Source organism: Coccinella septempunctata, chromosome 2, assembly GCF_907165205.1.
Source record: "Coccinella septempunctata chromosome 2, icCocSept1.1, whole genome shotgun sequence".
In the NCBI taxonomy this organism is placed as follows: domain Eukaryota; kingdom Metazoa; phylum Arthropoda; class Insecta; order Coleoptera; family Coccinellidae; genus Coccinella; species Coccinella septempunctata.
Genome location: NC_058190.1, coordinates 37,758,578 through 37,775,544, shown reverse-complemented (window position 1 = coordinate 37,775,544; position 16,967 = coordinate 37,758,578). Strand labels below are relative to the sequence as shown.

Below are 16,967 nucleotides of genomic sequence, written 5' to 3'. Positions count from 1 at the left end.
TTAATCAAAAATTAATGCATGTCTTTAGCCATATCGCGAAAAACACAGTGAATATATATGTTACGGGCAATGTAAATAATTGGGCATTGTTTATAATGCCCGGGCAATTTAAAAAGTGCCCAAAAGGATATGACAAAATGATAAATTATGTTGCAAATATTACATTGCCCGGTTATTATGTATAATGCTAAAAATCAGGTGGGCATTTTATAATATATATTATTAATATTTCTTATAAAAAATAACAAATTTTTGCATACCTGAATCACAAAGTAACAAACAAAACATAACAAATAAAATTTCACATGCTGACAAACAAACCGGTGGGATGAAATAAGTACAAACAAAACGTAAGTCCAAATAAAACTAAAGTATTAGATATGTACGTACTTTCAAATTTATATTCACACAAAATGTCAATACGTAGCAATACAGGCCAATACACGCTCTATTCATTAGAGCAGCTTCCACTTTGGTGACATTTCGAGTTACATAGCTTTTTTTCTTTACGACACTTGCGCTCGTCGGATTTACAGCTACCTTTAAAGCCACATCGACTGTCTTGGATGACAATCTTGCACATTCTCTTAGTTAAATCTCTATCTGTGGAATATCTTCGCCATTCTTTTCACATAGGTTGTCCCTTTGGTGTCAATTAATCAAAGTACCCAAAGAAATAATAGCGGTATTTATAATGACCGGGCAATGTGAGAAATTATTGTGAAGTAATTCAAATTTATCAAATTGCCCGATTTTAATGGTCATTATTCATAATAACCAAGCATTATAAATACTGACCTAAATAATTACATTGCCCGTAACATATATATACCTAGACATATTTTTGAAATCAGCTTTTTATCCCATTAGTAGAGGACAAACTCAATAATACATAGTTTGCTTTAAACAAAATCATCAAAATCTCATATTTCGCTGATAACTCCGAAACGAAGCATTATAGAAGGCTACGGTTTTCACCATTTCTCTTTCTCTGAAAAAGAGTTCGAGAGCCTCTCACTGGACATCGAGTTCAGACACCCTATACAACATAGCCTCAATAAAGTTTTAATGCAAAATTCCATCCTCTCAACTTCAAAAATCAAAGGAATCCAAAAAGGTGGTAATTTATTGAGCATACCATTCGTAGCTTTGGTATAACCGGTGACAAAAACACTGTGAATAAAATTAATTGAAACATCTCAAATTCTCTGTAATATTTTGGACGACCCTGCATTTCCAATGTTCGAAGAAATTGCACTGAATGAATTCTGACACATAAGTCCGGTTCTGTTCTTAAAAAAAAATTGACTGATAAATAACCTCAAGAACAATATCACCTATCTACGATTAAATTCAATTCAATCCTGTTTGAACAGACAGATAAAATGCAATAATAATAATTCCTCCGATCAAAAAATGTGAACGATTTCTGATTTCGAAATAAGGTCAGGATATTGTTTCAGTTCAGTGATGCAAGTGGTGATAAAATTACTAATTTTCGGTATCTTGGCCCTCGGCCTGGCCTCCGGCGCTAATATATTGGGAATATGGTTTCACGCGGGAAAAAGTCATCATATATTGGGGGAAGTGCTCCTCAAAGAATTGGCCAGGAGAGGACATAACGTGACCATGGCAAGTCCGTTTCCCCTGAAGGAGAAGTTCCCAAACTATACGGATATTCATCTGACTGGAATCCAAGAAGATCAGGACGGTATGATTTTGAAATACGTTCAATTTATTTTCATCACGGTTTGTTTACATGATGATTGTGAGAGAGTAAACGTCTGAGAACACAAAGTGAGTTCAAAAACAATAATAATATACGGGCTTAGTGAAGAGCCCATTATGAAGGAAAGTGAAAATAAGTCAATTTTGCAAGGGAAATCGGAAATATCCAGCAATATTTCTAGAGATGGTAGAACACTGGGTAGAACATCAAAAATAAATGGTGTTTGTCTTATAACCTTATGTCTTTATACCCCTTATGAAGGGTGCTAAAGCACAAAAAAACCTACTGATGAACAGTTTTTCCTACATAACCGAAACTTTAAAGGGATAGAGCCTAATGCCTTCAAATGTTAAGTATGATACTGATACTAATCAGGGGGAGTTTTCTTAATATGACAGTTTGAAGATGACAACAAGGCATTTTTTTTAAATATCTCCCTTCCAGTACCTCTTATCGTGTCTGTATTCATTATGAAAGTTTATAGACAATAAAATTCGATATAACTTTTGTTTGAAACAATTTTACATAACCTCAACCGTTTTTGAGTTAGAGGGCGATAAGGGCGAGGAGCTTAGCCATACATGCGAAATTCCAAGGTCAATGTAGCAACCCAGTCTAATGTGCATTCATCGCCATATAGGGTGTTTCATGAGTCGTTGGCCATAGCCTAATGGTGAATGTAGGTCATTCAGGCCTTTCAGAAAACTTGCTTGTTTTGTAACCTAAGGCTATTAGTTTCGGAGATACGGGGTGATTCATGAATATTGGCCTGAATTTGCGATGGCCATAACTCTGGACGGCAAGGTCCGATTTTGATCAAATTCTATGAGCTATTCACTTCAGAATGCTCTTTCAAACGGCGCATGAAATATCAATATTTTCAGGGCAGTACTCAGAATATCGCGATTTTTCATTCAAGCCCCAAAATCTATATTTTTTACATCCCTTACAGAAATTTCGATATTGCCATGAAAAACTACATAATTTACTCTAAGAAATTCAATTTTCACTTTGCATGGCACACTCATCACAAGGGAATAGGAGCCGGACGAATTCATATTTTATGTCATTTTTTCGAAATGCGGTCCTGTTTTTATTCCTTCGGTGATAATATTTATTGTCCTTTGCCGTGATTCTGAATTATTTCAAATCATGTTCAATTCTTCTTCATTTTAAACCCCCAGCACATACTGAGTGTTCGTAAAAAAGTGTTTAAGAGTTGGCACGGTCGAGCTGTGAATTTTTTTGAAATTACATATTGAATTTAGATACAAATGATGTTAACCATCTTGGAAAATATAATCCGTAAGTGTAGGTATTTGCTTCATACAAACATCATCATAAAATACATGACAGAACTACAGTCATCTCCAAATAGTCCAAATCTCTGAACTCTGAACAATTTTCCAGCGAGAGAAGCCATCTTCTTGAAGATGAATGAGGGAGGTTTCAGATCGGCCCTGGACGCCACCATTCCGTTAGTGAGGGCTCAAACAGAACTGACACTCACTCACCCCGAAATGAGCAAGCTGTTGAGATCAGGAGTCAAGTTCGATGTGATAATCATCGATTGGTTCATGAATCAAGCCATACTCTACTTCGGTAAATTATTCAATGCCCCTGTGATACCTCTGGCCTCACACGGAACAACATCGATGTCCAACGGTATAGTAGGAAATCCCTCACCACCCTCCTACTTACCCCTTTCGATGATAGACTTCCCGGTAGAAATGAGCTTTGTCCAGAGAATGGCTAACGGACTCATAACAGTTTTTGGCGCTGTTTTAGGTCAAAGTAATATCAAGTAAGTGGACATAAATTGCTAAGCTTAGTTCATCTTAAGAATGAAATTATGTCCGCAGTTAGAAGTACAACATATCGTTGCCAGACTGTCAAAATAATCCCAGCTTTTACTGCTGACATTAGTTCAAACGAATTTTCATGTGAAGTGAAAGACTCATTATCATTCATTCAGATTCCAATGAAATGAATTTCCTTTATATCAATGATTAACATTTTACTTTTATTGATTGTTTTCAGTAACATTCTTCCGTAACTGAGTTCAGTAACTTACTTAAAGTTTTAATTTCGTAAAGGAGTTACATTCTACTGCTACCTTAAGGTCTATTGTGCCCTCAATCTGAGCTGTCCTCATAACTGCACCATCTACAGCTATTCCTCAAGCTCCAGAGTTCCAATGAACAGCTGTATCTGCATGAGATACATCAAGTAGGGGTCCTCATTCCTCGTTCTCGTCTAGACATTCCTTGCGCAGGCTGGCAATGACCAGGCATTCTGTAACCAGGTGAACAGAAGTTTCCTGCTCTTCCCCACAGAATCTACACTCATCGTCAGTTTCTGATAAGCCCATTCTCATTATTTGCTTCTTAAGACGAAAATGTCCTGTGGGGAAGCCAGTGAGGAGGTGTAACTTGTTACTGATGAGATCCAAACAATTGTTGAATCTTGCAGTTTAGAAATCCCGAATAAGTTTTCTGGAATGACCCATTCCTGGAAGATTCTTGTCTCACTCTATTTTTTCCTTCCCCAGAAACTCTATCTTAAGGCGCTTTTAATTTACCACAAAAAGGTTCTAGGTTCTAGGTTCTAGGCCAGTAAGTGGCGTTTGTAAGTAAGTTTGACATTTGCACAAGTAGGTATTACAAAAAAGTTCAACAAGTGAATGGTACATATTTTGAACAATTGATAAAAATTAATAGAATCAGTTTCTCTCCATAAGGTCACATTTAAAATTATTGGCCATCGTATAAAGCTAACTATACCAACTACATCAGAAGTAAACTGGGTGAGACTTTGACTCATACAAATATTTCAAGAGTAGATTCTTGAGGTCAGAAGAAACACTTTTTTCATACCATTCTTTCCGATTCGGCCCTGATAAAAAGATACAGCCATTTTAAGTTTTCATAATGAGCTGTGCCACCCCTTGACAAACAAAATTACCTTCAGAATAACTAATCTGTGACACTACACATATGTGGTTTCTTTAAAAACAGTTACATATCGAGTCACTCGAAAACGGCTCATTATACGAAAAATTATGAAAATACTTTCATTTTACAAAACGTTCAAATATTCATTTGATAGCGTCCAACTTAGTTTCAAGAGTTGGATTCTTCGAATTTTTGGTATTTTTATGGAACGTAATGGTCATAATGAGAAAACTGGAAGACGTGGGTGATATCTTGTGTTCGAGAAAGATGAATCAAATAATTGGGAAACTATATTTCTAAATTAATTTCATTCGATGAAACTTTTAGTGAGAAAATACCAAAAATAACATTTTTTATGGTTTTTCAACAGCCTGTATCTCTTAAACTGAGCCGATTCGGAAAAAATTGTAGTAGAAAAAAGTGTTTCTTTCGACCTCAAGAAGCTGATGTTTAAATATTCGTACGAATCAAAGACTCACCCTGTATTGCCTAGAAAAAGGGGAAGGGAGGCACTTTTGTGTAGCACTGTAATACGAACTCATGTTTATGTTGAATGAAACAAAAACTGCATTAATTTTGTTGTTGTATTAGTGTTAATATTCACCTCTGCTAAAATTAACCCCTTAATCTCACATTGATTCTAATTTTTCCACAGTTTCCATCAAGATCTAATCAAGAAACATTTCAATGATACCATGACATACGAGGAAATGCAGAAAAAAGTTGCATTGGTGTTCAGTAATGGCCACTACTCTTACGAGCATCCGCGACCGTTTGTACCCAGTTTAGTACCAATTGGAGGATTTCACGTGACCAAACCCAAGAAATTACCAAAAGTAAGAATATGTCCTTTCATATATGTACTCAGTAGATGCAGTTTATCAATCCTCGTAGCATTTTCAAGAGTTCATGGACGGATCTGAGAGCGGGGTGATATTCTTCAGTCTTGGTTCGAATATGAAAAGCGTTTTACTGCCTGATAAAACTCAGCAAGAAATATTGAAGGTACTTTCCAAGCTTCCATATAGGGTAATATGGAAATGGGAAGACGAAAACTTGAAGGGAAAGCCGAGCAACGTCTTGATCAGCAAATGGTGCCCACAAAATGATATACTTGGTATGTATCTGAGAAAAAGAAATTTTTTCAAATTAAAGTTGAAATTTTTTGAAGCACACCCAAAATTGAAGCTATTCATATCTCATGGTGGCCTCTTGAGCACCATAGAAGCCTTACATCATGGAGTGCCAGTACTAGGAATACCAATCTTTGGTGATCAGAAGACCAATGTACCAAATGCTGTCCGAAATGGTTATGCTGTACAGTTGGATCTGAAAGATCTTAATGAAAGGACATTTTCGGAGGCGTTGGATGAAATACTAAAGAATCCAAAGTGAGTGCACAAAAACCAATGATTGCATTATTATTATAATCGAACGAAATCATAAACGTGGCGGCTCTGATCCTCCCACTATATTTCATACATATATCATCCATTGTAGAGCTTATATTTCGTTTACCTCCAAAATTTTTCTTCATTCAGTCCCCAATAAAAATAAATCGAGAACAAGAATTATAAATTGGATCAGCAAAAAAACTATGAAGCAGTCAGCGATTTTCAAAGATTACGACTTTAATAAAAAAATTCCAGGATGATTAACACTAGAAAGAAGCTGCTCTTGAATTGATAACGATCAAGTGATGACAGTGAGGACAGAAAGGCATGAATGAAGTAAAATAATCAATGAAAAAAATTTGATGTTGATGCTTCGATGCGAGAAGAATCAAAAATTACTTTGCTTCAAGACAATTTACTTTTTTCTAGTTTCCAGTCATTATCTTCGTTTTCATTTATTTTAAATTGGCATTCATTCCCTTTACTAGAACATACGTGTATTCCGAACGAATACATTACCTTTTTCACTATGTACTTCCAGATACAGAGATATGGCTAAAAAACGTTCATTACTACTCAGAGACCAGCCAATTCCACCCATGGACGCAGCTGTATTCTGGGTAGAACATGTTATTAGGCATAAGGGTGGTGATCATCTCAGGAACTATGGGGCTAACCTACCATGGTATCAGTATCTCATGATAGATGTTATTTTATTCCTACTTGTTTGTGCACTTTCAGTATTGTTCGTCATATGTGTTATATTTATTGTTTTATTCAAATTGATCAAGAGAATACCTTTCAGACAATGTAAAGAAAAGAATAAAGTCAAAAAGAATTGAAAGAAATGAATTTTTGAGTAAATTAAAATAGTTAAAAGACTGTGATAAAATCATTTTTCAAAACGCATAACTTTAATTATAATTGCACTTGAATGTCTCGAGCAAAATTTCTATAATAATAAACATTATTGAAGGAAATCTTTTTTTTATCCAAAATTATGAATAAATTCAATTATTTGCAGAACAAACTGAGATTTTTTCCCCATGAATAGTTTTTTTCTGAGATCTGTGAACCTTATAAACTTAACATATTTGTTACACCCAGTATTGATGAATTTATTTAAAAAAAATTCTAGAAATATATTTGTTCAAGTAATAATAACCAACGATCAGTTTTTCAATTATATCTACAGAGTGATTTGTGTTTTAGAGTCTGTTTTACAAAAAAAGGAAGTAGGCAATAATTATGTTTTCTAGCTAAAATTCGCAGCTGATCGTCTTACGAAAGAAGGAGGTGAGAGAAGTTAAAGAAAAGGTTTTATCTTCTGCTCGATCTTCTGTCTCTTGATACTTGTTCGACCTTATGCATTTAATTCAGTTTTGATAATGGGATGGAAATGGAAACCGTATCATGCATGTCAACGAAATTTCAATTAAAACTGATATACTAGTCAAGTGTTTATTTTACTTTATTAGTATTGAAATAATGTTTCACCAAGAGATAAGCGAGGAATCAATCTCGATAAATATGTTGATTATTTTTTTCAATGTAAAAAGATGCTGGAAAACTGAACGAATTTTTGCACCTTGAAACAACGCCTTATATTGAACTGTAATTCAAGTTCGAGTGAACATCTGATTGTGAGATAAGAAATTACTTAATCCTCTCGTCGATAATCCTATTATAAATCAAAAAATAGTTCTGATCTCAAACGTGGTGTGAAAACTGTCGCAAACAAAGTTGCTCCTTTTTGTTATTCGATTTATGCGGAAGTGCGAAGAGATGAGGTTCTTAATTCTAAGCCTGCTCTTCTTGAATGAAACATTTGGAGCAAACATATTAGGGATTTGGTTCCATGCTGGAAAAAGTCATCATATTTTAGGCGAAGTTCTGCTGAAAGAGCTTGCAAGGAGGGGTCATAACATAACCATGGCAAGTCCTTTTCCTCTGAAGGAACCCTTTCCTAACTACACAGATATCTATTTGAGTGGAATACGAGAGGATCAAGAGTGTGAGTCATTTCTTCTTAGAATGTGACGATGTTATGGATACTGAGGCGCAGTTGTTCAGGGTGTCCGAGTTAAAGTGTCCCTATATACTTTATTGTGAAAACTAAAGGAGCTAGAAAAAAAAATTAAATACAAAACTCACCTTAATACAGGGTGCTCCGTTTTGTCCCTTTTGGTATCAACTTCCTCATTTCAAATGGAACACACCATATATTATTGCATTTTTGAATTCCTTGTCAAATTTTAAGGTAACTTTGGTATGACCACCATGGTCCTATATAGCACCGATTCTGAGATATTCGTCTTTTTCCTAAAATTTTGACAGCTGTAGGTGCTCACTAAAATAGCTGAATGTATCAAAACCAAATTTTGCCCAGCTCTTGTCAACATACTGGATCATACGTTACATCTCTATTTTTAACAATCTGATATGGAGGGCCTTCAAAAATTGAAGTTGAATATTCTAATAGAAGTTCAATCAAAACTTAATTCTTTCAAATGGAAACCTATATTTTTTTCGTATTCATCATGTAGAACAGGTTAAAATGAGCCAAAAATGTATTCAAACTTTTTCTGTAAAGTGAATAGTTTCAGAAATATGGACGAAAAAGTGCATTTTCCCGAAAGAACCAACAATAATTAATTAATCAAGCTGATAGAATATGGTAACTATGGAAACTAGCACTATCTAATTGTGTATTTTTGAGTTTTTTTTTTGTGTTGTCAGACAACTACTTGAATATTACAAGAAAAATGTATCTGTTAGTTGAGTCTCCCTATAAAATTGAAATAATTTAATTTTATTGGTAGTAAGTACTGATTATGGGTGAGAAAGTCTTTTTGTCTTTCATTAGTCAATCTAGTTAATTAAATTCATCAAGAAAATCAAAGCTTTCAAAGTTAGGGATGGCAAAATCGTGAAAAATCAATTTTTTCAAATTAGAACCCCATTTTCTTATGGCAGATATTGAATCTACGTTAAAAAATAATGTGAGTGTATGCATCACACCCTTGCCCTAAAGTGGATATTTTCTGAGTTATTCACAAAAAACTGTTTTTCGTCTTGAATTTTCAGCTATTTCTTTCCCTTCACGCCAAAAAGAAAAATTTTCAGGAACTGTTACTTAAACCATGTTTTAGATTTTACTACTCTAATATGCAAGAGAAAAAAGATACAGGTTGTTCCTAAATAGATGGCGAATTTTGATTCGAATTTGAATCGGAAACCTCTTTATTTCAACTAATCGGCCATCGGTTTTCTCTCCAGTGATAAATAAATCATCATCATCATCATTGCTGTATCCCGTTACCGGGAATAAATCTACAAAAAGAAGAAGGACAGAAAAAAAAAAAAAAAAATTCGAAAAGACTTGTAACTTCTTAGTGCTAGTTGCGACTGTGTGCCCTCCTGTGACTAAAGAGACCCAACCGTGACCTGCAGATCCTTCCACACTCAGGGCATGGATAGTCTCCAACCAGATCTGGCCGCCGCTGTATCCTTCTCGATTCTCCATTATAACTGTGGACCAAAGACCTCCACTGTGACCTGTCTAACGCTAGTTGTTCCCAGTTATGATTAGCATTAACTGATTTTAGGGATTGATGTAGTGTATCCTTAAACCGCTTATACTGTCCTCCTGGTTTCCGGGCTCCCTCAGTGAGTTCGCCGTATAGAGCTATTTTGGGGAGTCTTGTGTCTTGCATCCTCAGAATGTGGCCGCTCCATCTGAGTCGGGCCCTCGTTACTTGAGTCTCAATTGTTGTACAACTCGCGCGCTGCAAGACTTCTGCATTCGAAACTTTGTGGAACCATCTGATGTGCATTATCTGTCTTAGATGACGTTGCTGCGTCTGTTCAAGCTGTTTAATATGTCGCCTGTAGGGAGTCCAGCTTTCGCTTCCGTAAAGAAGCGTTGGGAGGACCACTGCTCTGTAAACAGCTGTCTTGGTCTTCAGATTGAGGTCGTGATTTTGGAACACTCTGTCCTTCAGCTTCCAGAATGCCCGTGATGCCGAATTGATACGGTTGTGTATTTCCGTGTCAAGGTTAGCCCTAGTGTTTATCCGTATCCGGATAAATAAATAATTCCTTATGAACTATATGCAAAAACTTACCATGTTTTACATTCTTTTTTTTAATGATAGATATCATTAATTACATCTGCTAAATTCCTCTTTATTCAGTAGCATTTTGTGTTTACTATTAATTTGGTGATAATTCGTATTAAGTTATAAAATCGATCACTATGCCTAATTTTACCAATGAAGATTATTTAAATCTCATTCTACTTCATGGAGAATGTAATAAAGTTGTAGATAGAACGATTAGACTGTTCATTGAGAGGTTTCCTGACCGACCCAGACCAACGAGAGATACCATTAACAGAACCATGACAAACTTGAGAAATGTCGGATCTTTCGTTAAGAAAACTATACACAGAGAAAAAAGTGTAGTATTAGATGAGAACAACGAAATTACATTTCTTGCATATTTTCGTGTGAATCCTCAAAATTCTGAAAATTCAAGACGAAAAACAGTTTTTTGTGAATAACTCAGAAAATATCCATTTCAGGGCAAAGGTGTGATGCATACACTCACATTATTTTTTAACGTAGATTCAATATCTGCCATAAAAAAATGGGGTTCTAATTTGAAAAAATTGATTTTTCACGATTTTGTCATCCCTAACTTTGAAAGCGATTTTTTCACCCCCTCTATCATGAATCGCGATTTCGATTTTTAAAGTGGATACATCAATCTTACATCTTGAAAAATCCCAAAAATGAAAATTTTCCTTTTAAAAACCTCGAAGTTATTCTTGTTTCAGCGGAGCTCTATTTTCGATTTTTTTTTCGAATTTTCCCGCTCAGAGAGAATTTTCCAACCAAAACTGAAAAATATTACATCAAAATAACTTGAAATTTTCTAAGGAATCTATTTCTGCAATAAAAAAATGGTGTTCTAATTTGAAAAACGTAAGTTGACGTCATTTCCGGAAAAACCGGAGGTGCTCATGCCTTGAAAATATTTTAGATTTCATCAGCATCGTGAAATACTTATAAGTGCTGAATTTCATGAAAATACGTTCAGTAGTTTCCCGTATAAATATGGGTGAGGTTTCTCGTGAAAGACCCTGTATAGCAGCATTACTAATTAATAATTATAGTTGGTTCTACGGGGAAATGCACTTTTTCGTCCAATTTTCTGAAACTATTCACTTTACAGAAAAAGTTTAAATACAATTTTTGCTCATTCCAACCTGCTCTACATGATGAACAAGAAAAAATATAGGTTTTCATTTGAAAAAATCAAGTTTTGATTGAACTTCTACTTGAAATTTTAACTTTAATTTTTGAAGACCTTCTATATCAGATTGCTAAAAATAGAGATGTAACGTACGATCCAATATGTTGACAAGAGCTGGGCAGAATTTGGTTGTGATAAATTCATTAGAAAACTAGTATCAGCTATTTTAGTGAGCACCTACAGCAATAGTAAAAAAAAAAGAATTTCTCAGAATCGGTGCTATATAGGACCATGGTGGTCATACCAAAGTTACCTAAAAATTTGACAAGGAATTCAAAAATGCAATAATATACAGGGTGTTTCATTTAAAATAAGAAATTTGATACCAACAGGGAAAAACGGAGCATCCTATATCGAGGTTGATTATAAAAAAGTAAAGTTCAATCGATTACAGACAAGTTTTTTATTTAACTTTTTCTTCTAGCTCCTTTAGTTTCCACAATAAGGTATAGGGACACTTTAACTCGGACACCCTGTACAGTTAAAGTTCAAGCTGAGTTTAAGTTCAGCTTTGACAATTTTGACAAGTTGAACTGGTTCATTATTGAACCCGTCTCGAATTCAAACTGTACAACAACTGGGCCCAAATAAAAATAAAATATCACAAAAATAGAATGAAAATTGAGGGTGCTATCAAATACTTCTGTATGTTTGAAAAGAGTTCCTTCCCAAATAATACTGGTTGGACAAGATTAAGAATGATTTCATTTACCTGACTGTCAACGAACCTCTTTCACTAACAAAAAAAAATAGTGTTTTCCTTACCTAAAGGTGAATATACGATTTCCTCAATACATAAATGGAAATTGATTTAATAAAATATTTAAGCAACAAATGAGGTGGGACAGCTGAAAAATTGCCTAATTTTGACTAGTTTTATAACTTCGACGTTACTTTCGCCTGTATGCCATTGGCACAGGGTTTTTTAATCTCGTTTTGGTGTACAGGGTGTGAATTTGGCGTATTTTGAGTGAAATAAAATTAGTCATTTGAGTCAATTCGTTTATCATCTTCCTCCGAATAATCCCAGCATTGGAAATTCATCTAAAAGTACGGAATTAATCCATAATTAAAATGCCATATTTCAGCCAGAGAAGAAATCTTCCTCAAAATGAACAAGGGTGGACCAATGGTGGCTTATGAAACAACCATTGCTCTAACTAGGGCTCAAACTGAACTAACCCTTGCACACCCCGAAATGAAAAAACTTCTCGAATCTGGAACAAAATTCGACGTCATAATAATGGATTGGTTTTTGAACGGAGCAGTGTTGTATTTCGGGAAATTATTCAAGGCTCCTGTTATACTTTCCGCTTCATCTGGGACGACAATATTGACCACTGACATATCTGGAAATCCTTACCCTCCATCATATGTACCGATGTCAAATTTTCCTGTAGAGATGACGTTTCTACAGAGGGTGGTCAATGGAATAATAGCAACGATTTTTCAGATCTTGAATAAAACGGGAACGTAAGTAGTGGATATTAGAGTAATACCTATATAACAGAAAAACTAACTCTACAACAGTAAGTAGTAATAAATGAATAGAATACTACTTTAAATAATCCATAACTCACTAGTGAGTTATGGATTATAACACACAAGTGTGTTATTTGATAGTTTACTTGTCCGAAATTACATTGATAATGACAGTCGTAACTGTAATGTGTTGAAAATATTATTTCATTATATGGACTTCGATTCAGTAGATTATGGAAAATTTCAAAAGTAAGAACGAAATGTAGGAACATTGTATTGAAAGTGTTTATTGAAGTGTTCCTGATCAGATCAATAGGTTTCACCATATTAACACACTTTTTCCACTCTGGGTAAGACTGTTTGGATATCAAACGAATGATGAAACAGATTTGTGAATTCAGAAAAATATTTTTGCTTAAGTTCAATATCTTTCACAAAGTTTTCTCAAGACCTCTTCTGTCAAGGTGTAGAACGTATCGAATTAAACAATTCCATGATAAAATTCGGTTGATTCACAAGATACCTAATGAAGTTATACGTGGAGTTTATTAACTAATTTGTAGTGATTCCTCTTTTTATATAGGTCGAACTGTTAAAAATTTCAAAGGAGAATTTTAGAAAATAGGAATTTTTACCCAATCGTCTAATCGTCTATCATCATTTCTTTGAACTATTTAATGCTTTTTTTAAGGTTTCATGAAGATCTAGTGAAAAAATATTATAACGACACATTCACCTCTTCAGATATGAAAGATGTGGTTGCCCTGATGCTTAGCAATGCACATTACGCTTACGAATACACCAGACCTTATGTCCCTAATGTAATACCAGTAGGTGGATTTCACGTTTTGCCACCGAGAAAATTACCACAGGTAAGACAATAAATTCATTCTTAACGGTACACAACTCATGAATACTCTTTTTTATTACGAAAGCATTTGCAAGAATTTATGGATAACGCTGAACAAGGTGTGATATACTTTAGTTTGGGATCCAATATGAAGAGCACTCTTCTTCCAGAAAAAACCAAACGTGATATATTGAGAGTTTTCTCGAAAATGCCCTATAGGGTAATTTGGAAATGGGAGGATGATAGGTTGGAAGTAAAATTGAAAAATGTCATGCTTGTTAAATGGTGTCCACAAAATGATATTCTCGGTAAGATATGAGCAAAACTGAGTGAGATATGAGCGGACTTTTTTGAATTTGTTTATGTCAATATGGCGAAAAGTATGAAACAACCAAAGGGCTTTTCAGAAACCTGCGTCCGTGATCACTATAAATTAAACCTAATGTCTTGTGATTTTTGAGTAAAAAAATGTATATTCCCCATTAAAAAATTTTTCATAGAATTTTTTTAAGAGAACGAATCTTGAAAGGGCATATTTTAAAGGGAATGTTTGACGCGGTTTCGTATTTTTTTTTTCTTTAATTGGCTATAATAAATTCTCCACTTCGATCAGTAGCATTCGTCGAAAAAATGTATCTATTGAACAGGTGTATCTACCATCTTTCGATCATGTAGACTTGCTGACTGACTTGTAAATTTATCAACTATAAGAAATATACGAGGATATATTGGAAAAGTCTTAGCCTACTATAGAACCAAACAAAACTTTAATGTCAAAATATTTTATTACTCAACATATTCTCCTCTTAATTGCGAAGCTGCAACGTCTCTAGACCTTTCAAAAAAAAAATGTTCCTTCTTGCTCTGCAAACCAGACCTCCACAGCTTTTATTACCTCCTCGTTGGAACAAAATTTACGACCTTTTGAACTTTTTTTCAGTTGAGGAAAGATATGATCGGCAGATGGAACCAAATATGGTGAATGAAGGGGGTGTTCTAGTAATTCAAACCCTAAATCACGAATTTTTTGCATGGCAACATGAGATTTGTGTGCAGGGGCGTTGTCCTGCAAAAACAAAACATCTTTGGATAGCTTTTCGCGTCTTACTTTAAATTTTTTCCCGTAGAGTGGTCAGTAATGTCGAATAGTAATCTCCGGTTATTGTTCTACCCTTATTCAAAAAATCAATCATGATTAACTCCATGGCAATCTCAAAAAACTTAAGCAAGAACTTTTCCATCAAATTTTTGGTAACGAAACTTTTTAGGTATTGGAGAACCAGAGTGGCCTCATTGCATCGATTGTTGCTTTGTTTCTGGATCGTAGAAATGTACCCACGTCTCATCCATGGTAACAATTCGGTTTAAGAAGTCTACATCGGTTTCAAATCGAGCACAGATCGAACGCGATGCTTCTGCTCTTGCACGCTTTTGGTCAACATTCAAACATTTGTGGATTCATTTTGCAGCAATTTTTGTCATGACAAATTGACGCGAACTATATGATGAACGCCTTCGTATGAAATATTCAGTTCTTCAGATATCCGTCTTAGCCCAATTCGACGGTCTGATAAAATCATGTCATGAACTGCATCGATATTTTCGGGGACTGACACAGAAACTGGTCTTCCCGATCGGTGATCATTATCAATGGAAAATTTACCTCTTTTGAAGCTTGCAGTCCAATTTTTCACGGTCGCATACGAAGGACATTGATCACCATGGGTATTAAGCATATCTTCGTAAATCTGCTTACCTCTCAACCCTTTTAAATACAGGTACTCGGTGATGGCTCGATACTCCAATTTTTCGATTTTAACAATTTCGGTGCACATCTTCTTTCTTTTGATTTATTGCGTAACTCTGGTTTACTTTTTTGACCTCAAACTTAACACTGACACTTCTAATGAGTTATTGTTCGTTGCTATGGTAAAGCAATATTTTTTTATGCATGGAACTGGTGTAGGCTTACTAGATATCAATACATCACCGTGATTGCAGCTCATCCAAAACTCAAACTCTTCATTTCACATGGTGGACTCTTAAGTACTATCGAGGCAATACATTATGGCATACCCGTACTCGGAATACCAATATTTGGTGATCAGGAACTGAACGTTCCGATTGCAGTGAGAAATGGATATGCTCTTCAGTTAAAACTAGATGCCCTCAATGAGGTTACTTTCTCTCAAGCACTTAATGAATTGCTGAGCAACCCAAAGTAAGTTTCAAGAAAAGTTTCAATCTTAAGCGTCAATGAAACATTTCTTCAGTTTATGGTCATAACAAATTTCATGAATTTTCCAGATATAAAAAAGAGGCTGAGAAGAGATCTTTGCTACTTAGAGATAGACCATTGTCTGCCATGGATACTGCAGTATTTTGGGTTGAACACGTTATACGACATAAAGGAGGAGAACATCTCAAAACTTACGGACTTAAACAGCCACTTTACCAATACCTGATGCTTGATGTTATTCTGTTCGTAACATCCTTAATTTTTTTGACAAGCCTTATACTTTACTTCATTGTGAAAAAACTGATTTGTTTCATTCGCAAGATGGTGATATCGAGATCACATACCCATTCGAAAAAAATACAGTGATTCTTTTTTCTTTCGATAAGCGATGAAAACTTGGTTTGTGATGATGATTTCATTACCCTGAAATTATTTTCTCATAGAATCTTTCCCACTGAAGTATCTACATAATTTGCTAAAAGGAAATTTAAATACTGTTGAAACATTAATAAGATTATAGCGTATTACTTATCGGATTCTCATTTAACCACCAGGGTTTATATTTAGCTACCTCATTTTATATTGTTGAAGCTGTTTTTTAACAAAGGTTAAAGATATGGAATATAATTCTAAGCTGAGTTTCTTATATCATTTCTTTCCTCTCCCAGCTGAAATGAAAATGAAAATCATAATATATAATCAGAGTGCCCTAACTAAAACGCCTCCCCTTATACAATTTGATTCATTGGTAAATGACCCCTGAAACTAAAGGTATATAGAGGACACTGAGTTGACTCAGAATAACCTATATTAAAGCGTCTATCTTTCTTTATAATTAAAATACAGAGTGTTTTACTGATTATGACAACTTCTTCAATTACCTATGACATTCGAACCACTCTATATATTTTGATGATATTTTGTACGTTTATTCTCTGCAACAACTAGTTTATACTGACATAGTAACTGATTTTTTTTCAGTTCTGGCCTAGGAGAAACT

The 16,967-nt window shown here is 34.8% G+C and overlaps 1 protein-coding gene across 1 annotated transcript; it reads left to right on the top strand.

Moving 5' to 3' along the window:
- Positions 1-1,305: 1,305 nt before the first annotated feature.
- On the top strand, positions 1,306-16,606 carry LOC123307146. The gene is made up of 12 exons (XM_044889363.1): positions 1,306-1,711; positions 3,140-3,533; positions 5,339-5,519; positions 5,578-5,800; positions 5,855-6,074; positions 6,619-6,916; positions 7,803-8,091; positions 12,485-12,869; positions 13,570-13,750; positions 13,814-14,036; positions 15,730-15,949; positions 16,036-16,606. The coding sequence occupies exons 1-12, from the start codon at positions 1,471-1,473 to the stop codon at positions 16,331-16,333; spliced, it is 3,153 nt and encodes a 1,050-aa protein (XP_044745298.1). The 5' UTR covers positions 1,306-1,470; the 3' UTR covers positions 16,334-16,606.
- The last annotated feature ends 361 nt before the right edge of the window (positions 16,607-16,967 follow it).

Coding starts and splice junctions, on each gene's coding strand:
- LOC123307146 (XM_044889363.1), top strand. CDS start 1,471: ATGCAAGTGGTGATAAAATTACTAATTTTCGGTATCTTGGCCCTCGGC. Junction 1,712..3,139: donor AATCCAAGAAGATCAGGACG/GTATGATTTTGA, acceptor ACAATTTTCCAG/CGAGAGAAGCCATCTTCTTG. Junction 6,075..6,618: donor GAAATACTAAAGAATCCAAA/GTGAGTGCACAA, acceptor ATGTACTTCCAG/ATACAGAGATATGGCTAAAA.